The 19,234-nt window shown below is 42.8% G+C and overlaps 1 protein-coding gene across 1 annotated transcript in view; it reads left to right on the top strand.

Moving 5' to 3' along the window:
• Positions 1-19,234, top strand: part of LOC308250649 (phospholipid-transporting ATPase VB-like) — a gene marked incomplete at its 3' end in the record, with an annotated part of 60,595 nt that overhangs the window by 16,535 nt on the left and 24,826 nt on the right. The window contains exons 4-6 of the mRNA XM_080673323.1: positions 13,252-13,337; positions 14,716-14,822; positions 18,291-18,422. Coding sequence (XP_080529449.1) covers positions 13,252-13,337; positions 14,716-14,822; positions 18,291-18,422 — 325 coding nt within the window. The remainder of the gene's footprint in view (positions 1-13,251; positions 13,338-14,715; positions 14,823-18,290; positions 18,423-19,234) is intronic.

The following is a 19,234-nucleotide window of genomic DNA, read 5'->3' on the forward strand; positions in this document are numbered from 1 at the left end:
CAATAGTCCTGAAACCTCTTTGAGGACAGGGAGCAATCATTGACACTTTTGTTTAATCCCCACACTTGCAAATATGGTACTTTGGACATCATGGCTAAGTCTTTATTGTTTAGTGGTTAAATGCCCAGAACTCATCTCTAAGCCCAACCTCGCCGTTTATTAGCTCTCTCACCTTAGGCAAGTTACTGCTCTCACACCTTCGTTCCCTCGTCTGAAAAAAAGGGTAGAAAAGTAGTACCCTCTCCACAGGATAATTCTAAAGACTAAATGATATGTATATGAATTATTTAACATGAAGATAAAGGCACATAGTTAGAGGCCAGTAAGTAGTTGGCAATAAATGTCAATGGTGTTCATAGGCAATAAATGTTGTGACTGATTGAAACTGAGTGTGATATTCTAATTTTCAACTAAAATTCCCCTTGAAAGAGTTGATTTCCAATCTGGTACCTTTCTCTGCCCATGGAAAAGAATAAAGTTCTGCCAGTCTGTGGCTGGGGAGAAAGTGGATAAGGCAGAAGATTTAGGATAAAGAGGGCAGGTGCTTCCCTCCTCAGAGATGCCCATGTATTCAGTTATCTCTAGTGAAACTTCTCGAGAAGAGGCCATCCATCATCGCTCACTCTGCCTCTCAAAGTACTGAATGAATAGTTTTCATCAAAGCCCTTTCCTATGATTAATCCTGTCCTCTGAAGTCTGTTCTCTCATCCTGGCAATGGAAATGAGAGCTGTCCCATAGTTTGGCTGTAAGATTCCTATGAGATGAGAAAAATAAAGAAGGAAATACAGGATTTGATTCCAAGTAGACCCACAGTAAATGGTCTACCGCTGCTACCATAGCGGCAGTCACTACACTGGGAATGGACCCACCATGACCATGACATACATGCACACGTGTGCACGCGCTTACGCGCACTCACACACACACGTGTGTGAATATGTGAGTGTGTAAAACTGCCTCCTCACTCGAGCTACATGCAAAACATTCTTAGAATTTCTATTCTATTTCTTTTTGTTTAAGTTCTGGGAGCAGTGAAACTTGTATTTGCTTACAAATCTCCCTGTCCGCCTCCTCACCCCACCATCCTCAGCACAATTTGGAGTCCTCCTCACTCTCTCTCGGGAAGTCATGTCGGTGTTGGTGAGTTTCACCAGGCAGTTTTGTTTTCTGTCTTTGGCAGCAGCTCCCAAGCTGTTTCCTGTATGTTAATTAGTCAGGTAGTGTGGGATTTGACCAGAGTGAAGAGCCAGATGAAAGGGTCATTCACACTCCAGTACCACAGACCAGCCAATTTAATAACATCTCTCAAACTCTAACCCTGAATCCTCACAGGGTACTGGGCGTAATGACTTACAAAAAAGGTAAATTCATTTATGAAGGGAGGAAGGTTTATTTGAGCTTAAAGTTTTTCAGCATTCCCTCTTCTGTTTTAATTATTGATTCTCCCTCCCTGACTTTGCTCAAGTGTATCTTTTTCCATTTCTGGGTAATAATAGTAGTAATAATAATATGCTTTTATTAAGCCCTTACTAAGGGCATTGCATGATTACCTCATTTATCCTCACAAAAAAAAAAAAAAAAAAATGAGATGGGTGCTATTATTGTCCCCATTATACACATGCAACGAAGCATAGAGGGTTAAGTAAGTTGCCAAAGGTCACTGAGCTGGGAAGTATCGGAACCAGAATTCAAAGCCAGGTTTGTCCATTGTCTTAGCTCTTAAGGTTTTCAGTAGCTCATCTCCCTGGCCCTTTATTACACTGAGATTACCCAGAGATACTTACTTGAAAGTACTCATTTATCATCTATATAGTATATAAAAGCCTAAGTGACCATTACAACCAGTCGACTGAATGACTGGTCGCTATGATAACACACGGACCACCAGGGGGCTGACACTCAATGCAGGAGCTGACCCCTTGTGGTCAGTGCGCTCCCACAGCCAACCTCCCGCGGTCCCTCTCCCCCCACCCCCCACAGCTGGTCCCAATCGGCCCAATCGCAGCCCAGGCCGAGGGACCCCACCTGTACACGAATTCATGCACCAGGCCTCTAGTTTTCAATAATCTTTCCACATATAAGTAGTGGGAATAAAACTAGACTTAGCTGCCTGGGGAAGAGGAATTGGCTGCTCTTTGTTACCTTGATTCTCCCTTATGTCTTTAGTATAAAAAGATTTCTGAAATGGGTAGAATTCTCTTCTGCTTAACTCTGTATTATAGAGTTTTTCCTCAAATATATTGAACAAAGACATTGATGAGAGTTGCAATAAATGTACATGTTTCAAAGTCAGATAAATTCAGAAGGAAAAGTTTGCAAATATTGTGCACTGCAGGACGTCTCAGATACTTCAAAAAGCCCAGGGAACTGATGGGGCAGCTACTAGTGTGTAGTCTTTCTAAACATTTAACCACAGAAACCTTTTATTCCAAGGAACATATTCCAGGACTACTGCAAAAGAGGTGAGATTACAATTTAGGGATTTGCCCCCAATTACATTACAGGGCTTGTGGTTTTTTTAATGTACATGCCCTGGGTCTGGACATGCATATTTTTTAAATGTTTCCCCAAAATATCTTTATATGAGCCTGCCACCACCTTTTTTTAAATATATTTTTATTAATTTCAGAGAGGACAGGAAAGGGAGAGAGAGAGAGAAACATCTATATATATAAAAGCCTAAGTGACTGTTACAACCAGATGACCAGCTGGTAGCTATGATGCGCACTGACCACCAGGGAGCAGACACTCATTGCAGGAGCTGCCCCCTGGTGGTCAGTGCTCTCTCACAGCGAACCTCCTGCGGCCAGCCATCCTCCCATGGTCCCTCCCCCAGACTGGGTGAGATGGGCCCAATCGCCGGCCAGGCAGAGGAACCCCACCCATGCACGAATTCGTGCACTGGGGCTCTAGTCAATGATAAGAGAGAATCATTGATTAGCTGCCTCCTGCACACCCCCTACTGGGGATTGAGCCTACAGCCTGGGCATGTGTCATGCCCAGGAATTGAACCATGACTTCCTGGTTCATAGGTCGATGCTCAACCACTGAACCACGCCAGCAGGGCTACCACCATCTTCTTGAGAAGCTGTACAACAAAGAGAAGGTGCACCTCAAGTACTTCAAAAAAAAATCCTAACAGCAATAAGAACAAAACTACCATCTTTTTGCTTCTCACCTTTACTGGTGTTTTTCCATGCATTGTCTCTTTTAGCCCTTGCAAACTCCCTGTGAGGTGGACATTACTATTCCCATTTTACAGATGAAAATGCTGAGGTACAGAAAGGGCAAATTTGATCAGTTGTCTCAGAGAAAATTTTGAACACCTACATATAGTTTTTTGGGGGTAAATTTAATATCTTAAATAAGTATTAATCATTTTTGTTAGCATGTTTTCCCTCTAAATCCTTAATGTCTATGAGACCGTCACCTTGCCAAAAGGGTTTTTACTAACCACTGAGACTTCTGGAAACCTCCCACCCAACACATGTACCTACACCCATTTTCATCATTTTACAGATGATGAGAGATTACTAAATTCTGTTAATCTGAAGTCAATAAAACAAACTTTTTTTTCAGCTCCCTAAGACCAATATTTCTCAAGGTGGAATCTGCCAAACCCTTAGCTCAAGAGATAATTCTTGAGAAGCAAGGTTCATGGTCAAATCTGATTGGGAAGCTTGTGTCCTATAGACTCCTCTTGGGCATTCCAATATGCATTAACATACTAAGGTCTCTGAGAAGAGTTGGAGTCAAGAGGCTGGTTCAACTCCCTAACTCTGAGCTTTCCAAACTTATTTAACCTCAGAACCATTTTTAAGCACAACAATTTTTAGCATTCCTGTCCAAATTTGAGGGAAATGTTAAGCTGGGCTGTGGAACACCCATGATCACAAAAGGTAAGGAGTGAAATTCAAATGAAATTCTAAAATATGAAAGAGCTTCTCAAAAGAATCTTCCTTCTATGACACACCAAGTCATTCTCAAGGTTGCCAAAGAGTTGGTTTCAAAATCCTCTTTTCAGAATGCAACTCAACTTAGCCAATTTTTTTTTCAGTTGAAACTTTTATTGTGATGAACCATCTTTGAATTCACAAAATTATTGACTTTTCAAGAAATATTTATTCCCATATCTCATTGCTGAGAAAGGGGCCAAAAGGGGAGGAATCTAAAATCAGGATTACTATGCTAAGAGGACATCATTAGAGAATTAAATGTATAGTTTTCTCTTTGGTGACATTCTGATGCCTAATTCCTCTTCTTTAAAAGGATTTCAAAGATGGGAACTAGGCATTTAACATCTGGAAATGAGTGTGTGCCATTCATTTTGGGAAATTGGGCAGTTATCAAACCAAAGAATCAGAAATTAATTATTCCAATTAGTATTTCACATCAAACACATTCCTGAGTAAATTTTGAAGATGTAATTGGCTTTATTAAGGGATTCACAAATCAGGCAGAATTCCATCTAGTAACTAGAATGGCGCTCTGAGGAGTCATAAAATGTGGAAAGTTTTTATAGGAAGAAGGGTTGTCAAGGGAGCTATTAACAAAAGAAAAAAAGGATTAATTTTAGACTAGGGCATCTTTTGGAGGGAAAGGAGTGGTGAGGGTTTTTATTGTGCCATTTGCCACTAAAGCGGGGGAGGGATTAATGGAGAGACCGCAACATAATAGATTACCTCATTGATGTTGACCAGAAAATTTTAGACTGGTTGATTAAGGTTGCATTAGTGGGGAAGGTTGAAACAGCAATTAGGTCGGGTATTAAATCTAGATTTGGTATCATGGGCTTTAGCAGGAGTGATGCCATTTTGAACCAATTGTTACCTGTCATTCAAATCACCGGATCCTAATTTTTATGGAAGTGTGTGTCAGATTATTTCCTGGTGCCAACCAAGAATTTGTGACACCAAGTGAGATGCGGACTAGCCTCTTCAACATCACTTGAGAGTTTGTGGTAAATGTAGAATCTCACGCTCTACCCCAGACAGAACCAGAGTCTGCAGTTTACCAAGATCCCCATGTGATTTATGTGCACATTAAAGTTTGAAAGCACTGGCCCCGGCATCATTGATTATTGTACTAATTGTGCTTACCTGTGTATTGCCCAGGACCCAGGTTAAAGAGTCTTAATTGGCTCTCCCTTTTAAGTAGCTTGAATTCCACCGATGGTTACTGTTTTTAAGCCATTTGCTCAATCGGGAACAGCCATTGTAGCTTGGACCCTCTGCAGTGCAAGTGTGTGCTGACTAACATACAGGAGTGGGCCAAAGTAGGTTTACAGTTGTGTGTATGTGAAACACTAACTTTGTTCTTCTTTTATTAATTAATGATCATATTACTTTCCACACGAACAACTGTAAGACCTGCTCTTGCCCAACCTGTATTTAGGCAGAGGATTACTTTTCTGACAGACTTGAGGTGGGGTAGGGAGTCATTTAAGGCCATCCCAGTTCAGTGATGATACACCTTAAATAAAGCAGAAGGTAGCAGCCTATCACCTCAACTTCGCCTGCTCTGAGAACCAGGGAAAAAATCCTCTTTCCTGCCCCATATTTCTGTTAAGAATAATACTGTCTTTCTACCTGTTGATAACTGCTTAAATGTTGAGCTGAGATCATGTTGTTTGGGGTTCTTTTAATATAGGATCTACATAATAATATATCATAATAAGTAGTATGACTAAATAACTTGATTGAGCACAAAAAAATAGGCATAGACAGTTCTTCTAGGTGTTGTATACCTATATCTCTTTCCACTCCTCAGAGATAATTCTATGAGATAAGCACTTTGATTATTCCCATTTCACAATTGGCTGAGCTCAGATTTAAACTCAGGCAGAGTTCCTTTTTTCTTCCTTCCTTTCTTCCTTTCTTCCTTTCTTTTTATTATGGAAATGTTCAAGTATATATAAAAGTAGAGAGAATAATATAATTTTTAGGTACCTACCACCTAACTTCAATAATCAACTCATGATCAATCCTGTTTTTTCTTTATCCCCACCCTGTTCTCTCTGTTTTGAAGCAAATCTTCTATATCATAACATTTCACCCATAAATATTTCAATATCTGTCTCTTAAGAATATGATTTTTTTAATATACCATTATATCACTGTCATACTTAAAATATTAAACATAAATTCCTTGATATCAACTTTCAGATCAGTGTTGGATATTTTTAATTTGTCTGAATCAGTATTCAAATATTGAGATTAGCTTATTAAATCTCTTGTTCTATAGGTTGCCTATTCTGCTTTTTTTTTTTTCTTGCATACTTAGTTTTTGTTTCTGAGTAAACCAGGTTATTTGTCTGTAAAATCTCCTGTAGTCTTGATTTTGCTGATTGCACTGTCTCCCTGTGGTGCCATTTAACATGCTTCCCCATACGACATATTGCTAACATTGGTAGTTAGATCTACTGCCTAAATCAGATTCTGGTTAGATTTGTGTCTGTGCATGTTTATGTCAATGTTAGATGAGTTGACTCCCTAGCATCCTCCAGAGGTGACTGATGAGGCTTTTTCCTTTTTACTAACCATATGAACTTGTGGATTTAATCATATTAGTGGATGTCAAATCAGTGCAGTTATTACCTTTATTGATTGTCCCACTCAGTGGGAACTTCTTCAAATTGACTCCTGACTTCTTTTGCCATGACCTCAGTACTCTTATGTTGACACCTAAAACTAATATAATTTTACCTCGATTTAAAAAGAAAGATTTTAAGCCCAGCTGGTATGGTTCAGTGGTTGAGTGTTGACCTATGAACCAGGAAATCATGGTTCAATTTCTGGTCAGGGCACATTCCCCGGGTTGTGGGCTCCATCCCCAGTGTGGGAAGTGCAGGAGGCAGCCGATCAGTGGTTCTCTCTCATCGTTGATGTTTCTATCACTCCCTCTGCCTTCCTCTCTGAAATCAATAAAAACATTTTTTTAAAATATCAATAAAATAATTTTTAAAGAAAGATTTCAAGATTACATTTAGTCAACATTTGTATTTGTCCACTTCAGAAAAGGGCACATGGACTACTATAAGGCAGAGCCCTCCAGATCAATCTGTGTGCTTTTGTAGGAGAGACCCAGAGTCATTGAATATGCAGACTATTTCCTCACCCAGATCAGAAGGAACAGTACCTGCCAGTCAGCCTATTGTGGCTGATCTTGAAAAGGACTTCTACCCCGCCCGGAAGCAAGAAGGTTATCAAGTGCTGGTAACTGTCATTAGTTTTCAGAGAGGATTCTCAGAAATCAGCAGGTTAATTTGTATGCCAGGAAGGAAACCTCTGTCACCTGGCTCAGCAGCTGGGGCATGAAGAACATTTGCTTCTACAATTTATCCAAACTAGTATGCTAAAAAAAAAAAAAGCAAAACTTTAAATAGCATTCTTGCAAGGTTGCAGTATACCTCCTTCATAGCTGCCAGAGTTGGTGGAGATTGTGTACCCTGTAACCCTGGTCCCTGCAGAGTCCACAGGCATGCACCACATATGAGTTACCACTGCTGCTTTGCTGCTTTGCCACCCTAACCCCTGAGTGGGGTGGGGAGAGGAGTGGGGGTGATAGGGGTGGTTCTAGCGGAGGGTTGTATGGGTAACAGACTCTCAGAGCTGCACAGAAGTTTGATGATCCCTGGTTCAACTCTTCTTTTTCATAACCACCTGAGGTTCATAGTAACAACTGTAAATAAATGCATTCTGTATTTAAAGAAAGAGTTGAGCTAATTTCTCTTTTTTCAATTAACAGCACCATCCTTGAATATTTCCTAATGGCTGTGGAGGGCTTTCAAAGTGCTCTAAGATATACTTTCTATCCTCTAAGACCTTAGAACTAGGGATCCATTTTTCTTTAAATTTAAAACCCTGTGTCTATCAAAAATTATTGGAAATCTTAACCCACCCCCTCCAAGCTCTCCTCCCTGAAAGTAGTTGTCCTTTCAGAGTCCTTTAGTTAAGAAAATAATAACAAAGAGTTACTATGAATTTGATGACTTCTTAAAATGGATTTGTAATTTATTGATTTCAAGAATTCCTGTAGAAATTGGAAAACCATGTATAAGTGAGACTTATTTTTACTCTGTCTACAGATGACATTTAGGTGCATATGGGAATTTGTGGACCAGTTGCCATGCTTAATCTACCGATTGGCTTATAGAAATAGCTTGGTACTTGGCACTTAAAAGTATAAGACCAATTTAAAGTGAGTGGTATAGATATTTAAGAATTGTCTAGGTTCAAAGAAGGAGAGATGGGAATGGTATGTGGTGGACAGAGGGTCCTTAAGAGGTGTAACTCTTGAGCTTGGCTATGAAAGTTTAAGAGAATTATCAATATGGAAAACTTGCAAAGAAGTCATGAAAAGGGCCGAGAGGGTTTGCTCTATTGGCAAACAGCATTAAATAGTTAAATCAAGCAAAGAACGGTACACATTCTAGAACCAGACAAGCCTCTGTGCTCATGAGCTGTGAGACCTTGGGCAAATTACTTGAGAGTAGTCAATGTTTCATTTTATCTCCAATAACACAGAATAACCTGTCCTGAACATGTCACGGGAGAGTTGTGAAGATCAAATAAGATCAAATAAATAAGAGGCATCATTTTCTGAACTGTAACATTACCAAATTAATAAACATAATTATTTTTTAAAGGCCCAGATATGCTCATGCAACTGAGTAGGCCACTGTGCTGGTTAGGATTCTCGGTCTGCAAGCAACAGAAATGATCTAACTAAGCAAAACAGAATTATTGCAAAAAATGTGGTGGGGGATGGGATGGAAGGAAAGAAGCACACAATATAGCTCACAGAATCAAAGGCAAGCTGAAGACTCAGGCTCAGAAACAAGAACCAGGAAACAGTACAGTGGGAGAGATGGGTAGCAGCAATTACTTAATGGTCTCATTTGTTTTTTCCTCCTTGAGTCATTCCACTCATGTCAAAGTCCCACAGTGGGAGAGTCTAGGGGGCAGGGCATCTTGACTTAATTCCCATTGAGATTCAGAAACCATGGAGGAGAGGTAGTTTCCCATAAGGAAGTTAAATGGTTCTTCATGAAAGAGGAGTAGAATGGACAGTGAATCACCAGAAAACTACAAAGTATTTCAAAAGAGCGTTCATGCCTTTACGCCTTTATGCAATTATATGCATAGACCAACTTGAAATTCAACTATGAAGAATAGCGGAAACTAAGCCTAGAAAAGTAACAGTTAAGACTAGTGCAAGTGAATGAGTGGATTAGAAAACTATGGTACATCTACACAATGGAATACTATGCTGCTATAAAAAAGAAGGAATTCCTGCCATTTGCAGCAGCATGGATGGACCTGGAGAGCATTATGTTAAGTGAAATAAGCCAGGAAATGAAAGAAAATACCACATGATCTCACTCATTTATGGAAAATAAAGAACATTATAACCTGATGAACAAAAAGATAGATACAGAGGCAGTAAAGCACCGAACAGACTGTCAAATTACAGCGTGAAGGTTGGGGAGTGTTGGGGAGGCGGGGGGAAGAGATCAACCAAAGGACTTGTATGCATGCATATAAGCACAACAAATGGACACAAGACACTGGGGAGGGTGGGATGAGGGCATGCGACAGGGGGTAAGGGAGGCCAGGGGAAGGTCAATGGGGGAAAATAAAGGAGATATATGTACTACTATATGTAATACTTCAAACAATTTTTTTAAAAAGATTAAATAAATAAATAAAAGCTATCAACTGGGGGTAAAAGAGGACATTGTTGGCTGGTGATGGAAAAAATAAAAAATAAAAAAGAAGTCATTGAAAAAAAAAAAAAAAAAAAGACTAGTGCAAGTGAAATGGCCTATTCCAGTTACTGGAATATATTTCAGGCTGTTTGCTTCCCCGTGGCCTTCCCAGTGGTGCTGGGAGGAGGCAGCTGGCTGTTTCTGGGCCATAGGTCAGTGAGGAGTACGTTCACCTGGAGAGTCATTACACACTGATCCTTGGCCTTGGCTGATTTTCCTCTACTTTCATAGATACCGATATTGATACATGAGTTGAACTGGGAACTTTGAGTGATGTTACAGCTGCAATAATTAATTTGTGTCAACCACCTCTTCTCTTTGATTCTCCCTCACTCTGGTTCAGATAGCATGGACATTCAATAAATGCTTGAATGCATGCATGAATGAGTGAGACTAGTTAGATCCTTTTCAGGGAATTAAAGGAGATAGCATGTATAAAATACATAGTTGGTTCTTGGCACAAAATAAGCATCCAATAGATGCTAGAGCAATAGTTATCACACTAACAGAAGGAAGAGGAATAACTACGATGATGATGATGACGATGATGACGATGATGATCGTGAGGATGATCACGACTGGCTTTGGATTCCAATCATATCCATTGCAATCCTGGCCCTGCTACTTACCAACCGTAAAGCAATGGCTTTAGTTCACTCTCCATTTACACATCTGTCAAAACCTCTTAAGGCTCCTGTGAGGACTTAATGGCAGGTGCCTGGAACATACTACGTGCTCAGGATAGGTAGGCTTGGCCCGGAGAATGCAGAGGCATGCACTTTTCTTTCTGGGAAGAGTTTTTCTTTTCCTGGCCGTTTTGCTGTTAGTGAGACTTCGGCAGAAGGCTGGGTGTGAAAAGAAGTTGCTTAGGTGAGCTTCATCCACAAGCTAAGAGAAGCTGTGAGGCAGGGAATCAGATGGGAATCCAAACTCCTGATTCAATTAAGGGCCTGGCAGAGTTGGAAGGTGTGGCGATGCTCTCCTGTCCTTGGTCTCTCCTCACAGCTCCCAGGAATGAGTTTCGGCAAATGCTTCAAAGGAAGCAGGGCCTAAGGGGTTGTCTTTGGATATAGCAGGGCCCACACACCCCTCTCCACAGCCCATCTTGGGGAGGGAAGGAAGGTGGCCCAGGGGACAGGTAGTTAGAAAGGGCAAGGTCACTTCTCCAAGAGGAGAGGGAGACAGAGGACCCAAGGCCAATGCCCAGAAGCAAAGCAAAGCAAGGGGCACTTTAAGAGGAAGGTCACTGGGAATCCCCTTGGAGGGACAAGAAAGGGAAACTTGGCCATTACCAGGGATCCACCAGGTCCCATTAAACAGACATCAGGGACTCGCTGCAGCATGATCTTTAGCTCTCAGACACCCGAGGCCACTCCTCCCTGAACTGTGTTTGGATTCAGAAAGCCAGCAGCGAGCCGAGTGGATGGATCAGAGTGAAGCACACGGCTTAATCAGGGCACAAAAGCAGCTGACAAATTACAGCATGATTTGTCATCATCTCAGAACTCGGCAAGTGTTTGTCCCTGAAAGAATCGATACCTGGAGGGAAAAGGGCCATATTTTTAGAAACTCCTGGATGGGTAATTTATTTCAAGTGACTGGAGAGTTTATTTATGCTGGTGCCTCCACAGATCCAATGGACAGTATATTTACACGAAGCCAGAAAATGCTATCATTTCTTCTAATCAATTTGCCCCTTTGAACAGCTGTACCTTGGAGCTTTCAGCCATAAATTCACTTCCTGTGCTAAAAGCTTTACCCAGGCAACAGTTTCTAGTCCCGCCCCTAGCATTTCTTCCTTCTGTTTGCTTAGCATGCTGCACCTCTCACTCCTTTCCCATGTGGATTCTGTCTCCTGGGGCACAAATGAGATGGACAAGGGGGTGGCACTAGTCCCATTCTACACATGGGGAAACTGAGGCTCAGGAGTTGAACACAGTAGTAGTCCTAGAATTAGAAAGCAAGATTTCCCCACCCCTCATTGTATCCCCACCCCCATTGGACCAGAAAAGATTATACAACTCAAATAGTTATCACACTAACAGAAGGAAGAAAGAGAAAAGTGGAGAGTCAAGGAAGTGTTTCAAGTACTTGGCTCCAAGAATGTTCACCAGGACAGTGTGCTGTGCAAGTAACACCAGATGGTCTAGTCAGACTTGCTTTCAAATTCCAGCGCTGGCCATGGGTACCAGCGGAACCCTTCTGGGCCACAGTGTCTCCAACTCTAAACAGGGGATCATTAAAATTCCCATTTCATAAAATAGCTGTAAGCTTGACAATATGTGTAAAGTTATCGTCATGGTGTGTGGCAGAAACGAAAGTACAGTCAATGCCATTTATTTTGTGGCAGAAACAAAAGTACAGTCAGTACCATTTATTTTTACTGATTTCAGAGAGGAAGGGAGAGGGAGAGAGAGATAAAAACATCAATGATGAGAGAGAATCATTGATTGGCTGCCTCCTGTGCCACCCTACTGGGGATCGAGCCCACAACCCGGGCATGTGCTCTTGGCTGGAATCGAACCTGGGACCGACCCTTCAGTCCACAGGCGACGCTCTATCCACTGAGCCAAACCAGCTAGGGCTATTTTGTTTTATTGGCAACTATTTTCACAGAAGTTTTACAATAGCAAAAGAAATCAAAATAATGTAAATGTTCAATAGTGAAATGATGAAGGGGAATATGGTGGCATTCAGACAGCAGGTGTCTATGCAGGTATTAATGAAGATGTAAAGAATTTTTAAAAAGATGTAAAAATGTTCAAGTATATGAACACAAAATCTCAGTTTTCAAATGCATAACTGTATATATGTGTCCATACATAAATGTGTGTGTGTGCGTGTGTGTATATGTATTTTTTAAACCTTGGGAATATTACAGACACAAGAACATTAACTGTGGCAATCTCTAAATGGCATGACATACAATCTCTTCTTTTTGATCATCTATTTCTGTGCTGCCCAGTGTGGTAGCTATTAGCCACATGTAGCTATTTAACTTTTAATCAGTGAAAATTAAATAAAATTTAAAAATCAGTTCCTTAGTCCTACCACATTTCAGTAGCCACCTATGATTTGTGGCCTCCATATTTTGGACAGTGCAGAACAGAACATTCCCATCAAGGTCTGTAGGCAGTGCTGGTCTAGCGACTCAACCCCAGGCATTTCTGGTTGTCACACTGGCGAGCATGCGGCAGGCATCTGGGAGATAGAGGCCAGAGATGCTACTAAACATCCTGCAAGGCAGAGGACATGTGGTCTCTGGACATGGGCGGTTGTCCAACTTTTCTCTGCTGTCAGTCCAAATTTTATTTGCATCTAGGTTCTCCTCTTTCATGAGGATTTAACTTTTTCTTCTAATACATGACAACTATCACATTGCGACAAAGCAGGGATTACCTTATTCGCAACGATTAGTTCCCCGATGATCTATTAAAAGTAGATCCCTCTTAATGATCTTGTGACATCCTCTCTCCCACAGGAGGCCCAGTTCAAACCAGAACACTTCCACAACACCATCGTGTGTGAAAAACCCAGCAATCACCTCAACAAATTTAAGGGTTACATGTAAGTATCTCATGCCCACATGCTGCTGGTAAATATCTCCTCTTCAGCGAGAAACATTTTTTCCTTAAAATGGCCAAACAAATAAGCATTCGGGTCCTAAGGAAATTTCTTTCTTTTTTATCACAAAGAACAGCTAGAGAAACCAAAGTGAAAACCGCAGGAGGTTTGGTGTCTGTGGCCTGGGTTCCTGAGTCCTATGATGCCCCACATTCTAGATGTGTGGCTTTGGAAAAATCTGTCATCCTCTCTGAGCTTCACCTTTTTCACGAGGAAGGATGATCACCCTGTTTACTCCCCAGAGCCTTGAAGAGTCAAATAAAATAACATCAGACAATGTAGTTTATAAACACACTAAGGAATACTTAGTATTAAAAGATATTTTTAGTTACAATAGAGCACTCTAGAGCCAGGCTTCCTGGGTTTGAATCTCTGCCCCTTACTATCTCTCTGAACTTGCCTCAGTTTCCCTATCTTAAAGTGGGTACGATCACATGACCCTATCTTATAAGGCTGTCATGATGATTGAGTTAATACATTAAAAAATACACATATACCAGCCCTGGAAAAAGAAGTATTGAAGACCTAGAAGGAGAAAAAGCCCTAAAGGTTCTGATTATTATTTTTCTTCACCCCAGTGTTGTGGGGAAGTTATGTTTAAACTTCTGAAAACTCCCAAAGGAAAGGCATGAGGGTAGAAGAAGGGCCAGATACAGGGTAAAACCTGGTGTTAGTTGGACTCAGAATTTTCAAGTGTGAGGCAAAAAAGTGCAATCTCCTTGAGCCTGGAGCGAGAAAAACAAACTCCATCCCGCTCCAAGAAGTCGCCTCCCCTACATGGCACCAAGTCCCCTGCCCACCTTCCTTGAGGTTTGTTTGTTTGATGAGATGGAGCCAGAGGAGGATAGTGCAGGAGTGAGGCCAGCGAGAGAAGGAGCTGGAGGAGAGGAGCCCGCCAGCTGCCCTTCCTGACCCAGCTCACATCCAAGAGGCAGGCCTGCCTGGTGTCGGCTGTAGTCTCAGACCGTCAGCTTGTGCAGTTCCGTCCCCGCAGCCAGGTGACAGCAAGCACGAGACCACAGCCTGAAGGGAGCACAGGTGTCCCTGTAAGGCCAGAAGCCAGATCCCTTTCAGGTGGGGAATGAGGATTTCCTTCGGGTGGGTCATTTCCTCCCACGGTCCAGCCCCCCAGGAGCTATCAGGAGTTGCACTTGAACATGGAGACTAGATTCCAAGTTAATACCCCTCTTCTGAAAAAGAGGGAGGATAGGGATCGTGTTCACTCACCGCTTCTAGTTCTGGGATGCCACGGAGATACCATTGTGCCCAGTGATGGCATGGAGAAGCCACCAAACTACTCCCCGTCTTTCCTCATCCCCAGGGAGCATCCTGACCAGACCAGGACCGGCTTTGGCAGTGAGAGTCTTTTGCTCCGAGGCTGCACCATCAGAAACACCGAGGTGGCTGCTGGCATTGTCATCTATGCAGGTCATTGTCCCTGGACAGTTTCTTTGGTCCCTCTCTACCTTCCCTCCTCTATCCCCTCCTCCAAACCCATCTCCACCAGGGGAAACTCACATCAGTTCTAAGGGGTAGAGTCACATAACTTCCCATTTCTCAGCTAAGCAAGCTGAGGCTGGAATCACAGCTGCTCACTCGGTCCACAAGAGACATGTTGGATTCCAAGTTACTGTCACTCAACTGAACAAGACAGGGAGGGAGATTCCTGCTCCTTCACCTCCAATGGGTTTGTGACACTAACTATATAGGCAAGATGAAGTGTGTCTTATTGAGCCTGAGGAATAACCTCATCAAACTTACTCACTTCACCTTTTGTGCCTCGGCTTCCTCATCTATCCAATGGGGAAATATTTGTATCTGCCTCATAGAGTACTTTCGAGGATCAAATGACCCAACACATGAAAAACACTGCATCTAGCATGTAAAAATGTGATGGGTTTTCATTGTGTTTTGCAATTATTTGTTATTTATCTTTATTCATGTTATGGCTGCAGTTATGATGGTGTGTCTAAGCTTGCCACTGCCATTTTGCTTCCCAATTAAAAAGATAGCAACACATCTTACAATGAAATCTAAAGTCTTACAACTACGGTATCCCTGGGACCCAGAACCTGGTGCTCCATGGGTTCTCAATAAATTATCGGTTGTAACATTGACAACTGCAGACTTCTTCCTCTGTAGGGGAAACACGGTCTCCCCGAGGTGTCTACTTTCACTGGAGGACTCCAGAATACATGTCTCTGGGTCTTTTATTCACTAGCATACCTTGCTTGTTGTTTTGTTTGATTTGTTTTGGTCTGAGTAGAGCCCAACTTTTGATGGACGTTTAGAAGAGCATTCTAAACGTCAATCTACCCTAAAATTCGTTTTTTGGGGACTGTCAAAAGAAAACACAGGTTTTTAAACAAATAACGACACAATCTAGCTAGCTTTCCCTAATTTGGGGGAAGGAGGGATTGTATTTGTCAGTTCGGGTGACTGTTTTGAAGGGTCTTTGGTAATGAGTTCAGTGCCATCTGGTAGACCCACCAAAGGTGAGCTGTGCAGCAATCCCTGCCCCAGCAACAAAACCCACATGGACTTAGATTTGCTTTTCTGAGTGATCAGAAACAAAGGAGAAACTCTATGTGCATGATGGGAATGATGTATGAGGGGACAGGTTTAGAGAGAGCTCACTGTGGCTCTGGGGGGTCAGGCTGCCTGGGTTCAAATCCACTCACCAGCTGCATATTCCAGTGCTAGCTGGCTAAGCTTTCGACACGGGTACACTAAAAGTTCCTAGCTTGTAGGGGTATGAGGTTCAAATGAAATGACCTGTGAAACAGGTTAGCACATATTAGGTTCTCAAAAAGTGTGAGCAAAAAGAGTGCTAATTGTTTTCGGTGTTATTATCTAGAGCAGGGGTGCTCAGTCTTGGCACGATTGACTTACAGGTCCAGATTGCTCTTGGTGGTGGGGGCTACCTTGTAGGATGTTGAGCAGCATCCCTGGCCTCTACCCACTAGATTCCATTAGCACCACCTTCTCAACATGTGCATCCACCACTTCTCAAGCCATTGCCAAATGTCATTGGGGGAGTAAAATCCCCCTGGTTGAGAAAGACTGGTTTAGAGTCTCTCCCTGGACAATACGGACGGACAAAATAGGAGTATCCTCGGTATCAAAGGCCCAAAAAAGCCAAACTGAGCTTTGTAGAGGAAGAGATCCAGTGTGCAGGTGTGTACCCCTACTGTGTACAAGGAATGCATTGAGGTACTTTGTGTATATTAATCCACTCCCCCGCCCCAAATATATACACAACCATCATCTCCCATTTTGCAGACAAGGAATTGAGTTGCAAAGGTAATCATTCACTCAAGGTCACTTGTCTCCTGGTATCAATTGTATGTAACCCAAGGTCAAGTATCTGCAGAGTCTAGCTCTGACTCTAGAACCCACATTCTAACGGCTACACCATGCAGCCTCCCCCCTCTTGAGTCCAGCTCTTGTCAAAAGAATAGAGGGATCTAAATGGTGAGGAGCAGGTGTTTGAAGAGAATGGTCCTGGGGCCCCGTGCATGGGGTGACCCTGAGGAAGTCAGGAAGGCACTGTGTCGTCAGCACCGTCAGGCTGTGCTCACTGTGCCATGCAAGCCCCCTCACAACTGCAGTGACTTGAGTCTAATTTAATAAGCCTGGAGTTTGCTAGTCCTGCTGTTTTGTTGCCACTTTAAATCCACGGGGCAACTAGCTAAACAGCATTAAACGCATTCACCACTGGAGTTGATGTATTCGTTTTCTTTAATTTTGCACACAAAAGAAAAACACATGTGACTGGTGTTTTTTAATTTGACTGCTAAGGAGTACAGCATGGTAGTTAAAAGTTAGCAGCCCTAGAGGACAGGCTCTGCCCAAAGACAGAGTCTCAGCTTGACTCAGCAGCTGGCTGTGTGGCTTGGGTACCACCAGGGGCTGCTTGGAAGGAGAAATAGGCTGGGAATGAGAACCTAGGCTTCTCAGTGGGGCCCTGGTGGTCATTTATTCTTTCTTTAAGGCAGGTCCCTTCTACTTTTCTCCAACTAGAAAAAGGGGTGGTTGGGTGAGATTAGTGGTTTTCAAATGTTGTTGTCCTTTCTTTGAACAAAACATTATGCATGCAGAACTCCGAGTCAGGAGTGGAGCTGTACAGATTTAATGTTGGGGTGGAGGCCTTTGGCCCTGACCACTCTTACCCAAGCAACACCAACACCTTAGGCAAAGAGACAAATATGACAATTACTGGCCCCAAGCAGTGTCCTGCCCCAGGGCCTTGGCACCTACTATTCCCCCAGCCTAAAACCTTCTTCTCCCAACTCTTCTCTCCCTTCAAGTCTTTCTTAAATGTCACCTCTGCTGAGAAGCCTTCCCTGATTATGTTTTCCAAAACCAACCCTTATTATTAGCCCTTTGTTTATTGTTTATTTCATGGGATTTATTACTGACTGCCGTTATCTCATGTATTAGTTTCCTTGTATATTTTCACCAGAATGTGAGTCGTCTGTCTTGGCAGTGTATTATACCACCACTAGCCCATAACAGTGCCTTTGTGCAAATTAGAAAGAGCCCTCAAAACCGTTTACTGTCATTTGCCAGAAATGTGTCATAATAAACTTACAAATCTATGACAACTACAAAATGAGGGGAACCTCTAGGTCTGTGCAGGGCACAACCTGAGCATGGTAGCTCTGTCCACGCCCACCAGTGGCTGGCATGTCGGGGATGCTCAATAAGTACCTGCTGACCAATTGTGAGAAGCCTCTCCAGTGGTTCTCAGCAGCCTCCCTGAGGCAGGACAGAGGCAGGTGAGGGCAGGAGGCCCTTCTGTTGCTGTGGGCTCCTGTGAGCAGAGCCAAGGCTATGGTCCAGACCAGAGGCAAATGGGAGGCAAGTGACTGACAAGCTCATTTTTGCTTGCAGGCCACGAGACGAAAGCCATGCTGAACAACAGCGGCCCGCGGTACAAGCGCAGCAAGATCGAGCGGCGCATGAACACGGACATCTTCTTCTGCATCGGGCTCCTCTTCCTCATGTGCCTCATCGGAGCTGTAGGTATGGAATGTTCTGGGAAGAACAACACACAGTGCCACAGTAATCTACTTTTTTTTTGGAGGGGGGGGCGGGGGGGCAAGTTGCTTCAACTCTCTGAGCCTCAGTTTCCTCATCTATAAAATAGAGTTCATAAAAAATAAAGCTTCCTCTATATGATCTCCAATTGAAATCTCTTAAGTATTAATTACATAAAATATTAGGAATATCATCTATCATTTATTTGCTCAAGAAATACTGTCAGAAGTCAGACACTCCCTTAGCGTGAAGGATAACAAGGCCAGCCTGTCCCAGCTCCTGGTCCAGCAGGAAGGAGCCAGCACGTGGACAGGATCCCTGACAGTCTGTCCCCTCAGGGAGGGCTGCGCACAGAAAACTAACATCAACTTACTGGTTTAACAGGGGTGGGGAACTGGCCTATGGGCCATATAAGGCCTAAGAAATCATTTGGTGTGACCCTGCCAAGGCATTAGGGGCGAGTTCATTAAATGTTTGACCAAATAGAGCAGGCTAATGTTCAAGTTGCAGGAACCACTGGCTGCCTTTGCTTCAGGGCAGGTTTGTTTAAGGAATGTCGGGACCGGAAAGGACATTTGAGATCATCTCACTGTATCCCCAGAGAAAGGAAGTTAATGGTTAAAAGGTCACACAATGAGATAAGGTGCAGGCAAGCCAGAATCAGCTTGGCAGACTGCCCAAATGATACATAAATTGGGAAAGTTATGGGAGGGGCAGAATTCTGTTCTTTCTGAGAAGAATGACTCACACACAGCGATGGGCCCCTGCAGGCGGTGAAAGCGCTCAGCGAACTCCCT

This window comes from Plecotus auritus (assembly GCF_963455305.1).
Source record: "Plecotus auritus genome assembly, chromosome: 6".
Lineage (NCBI taxonomy): Eukaryota > Metazoa > Chordata > Mammalia > Chiroptera > Vespertilionidae > Plecotus > Plecotus auritus.